Source organism: Vigna angularis, chromosome 2, assembly GCF_016808095.1.
Source record: "Vigna angularis cultivar LongXiaoDou No.4 chromosome 2, ASM1680809v1, whole genome shotgun sequence".
Classification (NCBI taxonomy): Eukaryota; Viridiplantae; Streptophyta; class Magnoliopsida; order Fabales; family Fabaceae; genus Vigna; species Vigna angularis.
In genome coordinates, this window is record NC_068971.1 from 27,987,269 (window position 1) to 27,991,766 (window position 4,498).

General features: G+C 39.0%; 1 protein-coding gene across 1 annotated transcript; it reads left to right on the forward strand.

Annotated features, from left to right (window-relative positions):
* Positions 1 to 351: 351 nt before the first annotated feature.
* Positions 352 to 3,933, forward strand: LOC108329651 (probable carboxylesterase 11). Its single transcript, XM_017563970.2, has 2 exons — positions 352 to 1,462; positions 3,070 to 3,933. Exons 1-2 carry the CDS (start codon positions 618 to 620, stop codon positions 3,605 to 3,607), a joined length of 1,383 nt encoding a protein of 460 aa, XP_017419459.1. The 5' UTR covers positions 352 to 617; the 3' UTR covers positions 3,608 to 3,933.
* Positions 3,934 to 4,498: the final 565 nt, after the last annotated feature.

The following is a 4,498-nucleotide window of genomic DNA, read 5'->3' on the forward strand; positions in this document are numbered from 1 at the left end:
GAAGTTAAAAAGTTGTAAGAAAAAGAGTCCAAATATCATTATCCATTTGTTATTTATATGTTTGTAAGCGTCCTTGATAGTAAAATTATTATTTAAATAATTACTAGAATTTGTGAATTTGTTTTTAAACATTAGGTTATATGACATTATTTAAAGTTACTATGTGTATGTAAAATAAATTTGATGGGTTTGAAAAGTTAGATGAATCTAGAAACATAATAATAATGAAAGTTGGATGATGATAACGAATAAGCTTCAAAGTAGTAATGTTGAATAAAAAATAGTAAAAAGAGAAAAAGTCCAAAAAATCCCAACACTAGAAAGAAAAGTCACGGAAAACACAAGCAGTAGAGCTGCATGTATGTATGTATAATGTATCTATCCTTTGCAATCACGAAGGGACCCTTCCCTCTCTCTCTTCTCAACCCGCCATCGAACTCAACCACCGTCACAGAATCATCAATTTTCTCCCCCCTTAAACCATAACGCATCCAAATATCGATCAAATTCCACATTTCAAGGTTAAGCAAAACATACGAATGGTTTTGGAAGAATTAGAAAGAAATTGAGAAAGGAAGAGAGAGTGTTACAGTGGAGGAAGTAGTGGTGAGAAAGAAATGCCAAGTGTGGCCGTCAAGCTCTACAGCGTGTTCTTCAAGTTCCTCTTGAAGCACCGTTTGCAGAACCGGATCCAAACCTCTTCCCAACACTCCGACTCGTTCGGTATTACCACCCGACCCGAAGAAGTTGTAGCCGCCGCTAATCCCTCCTTCGCCGACGGCGTCGCCACAAAAGACATCCACATCGACCCCTTAGCCTCTCTCTCCATCCGAATCTTCCTCCCCGAATCGGCCCTCAACGCTCCCGAGTCTCGTTCCAAACCTAGGACTCGCTCCATTCCCGAGCCTCAGCCTCGATCCGCTCACCTCGATTCAATCACACGGAGGAAAAGCTATGGTCCGCCTCTCCTGGAGGAGCGCCGGAGCAACAGCTTCGGAGGGGGCTCCGGCGTGGAGTGTTTGAACCTGATGACGGAAGGCGCGTACCTCGGCTACTCGCCGCCGTCGGTGGCGCAGGGGGAGAGGCGGAGGCTACCTGTTGTCCTGCAGTTCCACGGAGGGGGGTGGGTTAGCGGAGGTAGCGATTCGGTGGCGAACGATATTTTCTGCCGGCGGATTGCCGAGTTATGTGATGTGATAGTGATTGCAGTGGGGTACCGGCTGGCGCCGGAAAACCGGTACCCGGCGGCGTTTGAGGACGGCGTGAAGGTGCTGAATTGGCTGGCGAAGCAGGCAAATTTGGCCGAATGTAGCAGGTCGATGAGTGGTGGGAGGAGTGGTGGGCATGGTGGTGGTAGTGGTGGTGGGGAGTTCAAGAAATCGGATGCTCATAAGCATATCGTTGGTTCCTTTGGGGCTTCTGTGGTTGAGCCTTGGCTGGCTGCTCATGGTGATCCTTCAAGGTTGTTACTATTTCATGATGATTGTGTTTTATTTATTTGTTACTGTTATGTAGAGTTCATGGTTGTCTGATTAATGATTTATGAATTCAGGTTGGAATTTTATCTTTAATGGTCGTTTTTCTTGACTTCTTGTGTTGTTGTTTAGTGTGTGTGTCTGTAAACATTTTCCATTGCCTCTTTGATATAGAGATAGTGATTAGCTAAAGAATGAAGGTCAAGGATCCTTCCTGAATTGGGGATGGAGAGTTTGTAAATGAAAGTAGTTTGGGACTAGTTTAAGTTGAACACCAAAGTTTATGTTAATTACTCAGAGGCAATGGATTTGATTCATCTGAGTTTTGAATTGTATATGGTTGGATAAAATCTAGGACTCAAGATGAGAGCTTTCTCTTGACAATGTTTGATATATTTGCAAGGTCACATTTTATGGACGTTTTAGATTTAGGACAAATAGTTGTTAACTTTTTTTACTCATTCAATAATTCCCGAATTTTTATCTTAAATGAGGTCTATGTCTAACCTCAGTTGTGCGTAAATCACATTTTGGTGCATATTCTGGTTACAGACATATAGATCTGGTTGGCTGAAACATACTGCTGGGAATGGATTTCTCTAATATTGTTTATATGTTTATATTAGCATTATGTGTCCATAGGTCACTTATAATAAGTACTATGAAAAGTACAAACACATTGAAAGAGAGCTGATAAAGTGATGACTGATGATGACATGCCAAGTATTCATATTCTGGAGAGGTTACTTGTTGGCCGAAACAAGTCATTCTTCATAACTGCTGAAGGAATTAAAGGGAGACATGTAGTGCTTAAGCAACACTTTTGTGGATGTCTTTATCCTCAAATTTCTTTTGTTCTTTCTTGTTGTCTGATGGTTTGTTATTCTCAGTATTGAATTTCTGTTTTCCTTCAATGATGGAAGACTCGTGCATTAAGACACTCTTCTAAACTAATCTTTCAGTTGTTGACCACCCCATCTCAACTATATCTTCTACACTAAATGATTATGTAGCTTCCTTTGATAAAACCCAATATTAAATTGATGAAGCTTGGTTATAGAATCATTGACAATATTTATAATTAAATATCGTAATTTTTTTCTCCAAAATAGTTCTTTTCAAATAATAATCACTAATAATGGGAAGGCATTGGCTATGATGATACGGTGAATTGAGAAGATGATTGTTTGACCAAGTCTCTAGCTATTAACTCTAGCATGTCGAACATACTGGGATACGTTGCCTTTTTAAAAGGGGAGATTTCTAATATTCTCTCTATGTAGAGGTAGCTTTATAACCATTCATATATAATTTGGTAATATTTTAGTTTTATTTTATGGTTATATGGTTCCATTCCCACTTGTTACATTCTGAGTGGAATGGTGTGATTATGAGAGTAACTAAAAATCTCCTCTACTAGGGCACTTGTATGTGTGCATTGGGAGTTAACAATTTCCTAAATATTCTTTTGTATTGTTGGTCACACTAATTTCTTTCCGATATGCTTCCTTTGGATCTAGCTGTCAGATAGTCCTCATAGTATTTTCCTTCTTTAGGGCTTAACATTTTTATTTTTCTTTTAATGTTGAAACAGATGTGTTCTTCTTGGAGCAAGTTGTGGTGCCAATATTGCAGACTATGTAGCTCGTAAAGCTGTGGAAGGAGGCAAACTTCTGGACCCTGTCAAGGTGGTAGCACAGGTTCTACTGTATCCATTTTTCATAGGAAGTGTTCCCACACGGTCTGAAATAAAGTTGGCAAACTCTTACTTTTATGACAAGGCCATGTGTATGCTTGCATGGAAACTTTTCCTACCTGAGGGGGAATTTAGTTTAGACCATCCATCTGCTAATCCCCTTGTCCCAGGTCGGGGTCCTCCTTTAAAATTGATGCCTCCGACATTGACGGTTGTGGCCGAACATGACTGGATGAGGGATCGTGCCATTGCATACTCAGAGGAGCTCCGAAAGGTGAACGTGGATGCACCTGTTCTTGAGTATAAGGATGCGGTACATGAATTTGCAACACTTGATGTCCTTCTCAAAAGCCCTCAGGCCCAGGTTTGTGCTGAAGACATAGCCATATGGATGAAGAAACATATTTCTCTTCGGGGTCATGAATTCTCATATTGAGTAGGATATAGCGGATTCAGATGATGATTAAGCTAGAAGATATTTACCCCACATGGGATCTGAGATATATTATTTGATTGGTTTTGATTCTTGATAAGGTGTTTGATGCTAAATGGTTCCATGTTCACCTGGCCAGTTTATTATTTTTTGGTTTGTAAAATAGAGTTGGCTGAGTAGGATTAGTTGAGCCACCAAGATGTATTGACTCGTACATACTGCACTGACCAATCTTGTGCCATTCTTTCTGTGTATTATGATGTCTTTTTTCTCTCTAAAAAAAATTATGGAACCATATTAAGGGTGAGTATATGGTATCCATTTCATCACCCAATCTAAGATCCTCCAAATGGTGTAAGGTACGTTCATTACAAAAATGAATTTTGATATTTATTATTTTCGACCTTTGATGTCGGTCCAAACTCACGTTTTAGTCGTCGACGTTGAAGGACACCGACGCTAGGTGAAACCGATGTTGACGGTGGATAGAAAAGAAACCGACATCTAGGGTATTGAGCGATAGAGCGATAGAATCTGCACCATTGAGCATGAATTTTTGTGAATGCCTTGGTATTAAGCAGAAGTGGGCACCATTGAGCGTTATCTATATGTTGAAAATGGGAAGCAATTGATGTCAGATGTGGTATTGAGTTATAGTATTAGTATTGACGGACGTTAATTGACGTTAAGCATTTTGTTTTAAATTAATTTATTTGTTTTTACAAATGTTCCAAACCTAAAAAGTAGAAAATATTTATCACAAATTCGTATTGAATGTTTCCAAATTCAATATTAAAAGTATAAAGTAATCAAAACTAAGAATAAAACTAAAGTTATCAATAGTATTAATACTAGACTAATGAATTTTTCTGAAGAATAATGTAATTGTTGTTA

Bases quoted from the DNA above. Each gene is read 5' to 3' on its own strand.
- LOC108329651 (XM_017563970.2), top strand. From the start codon at position 618: ATGCCAAGTGTGGCCGTCAAGCTCTACAGCGTGTTCTTCAAGTTCCTC. The intron at 1,463-3,069 runs GTTGTTACTATT...ATGTTGAAACAG, and splicing joins GCTCATGGTGATCCTTCAAG to ATGTGTTCTTCTTGGAGCAA.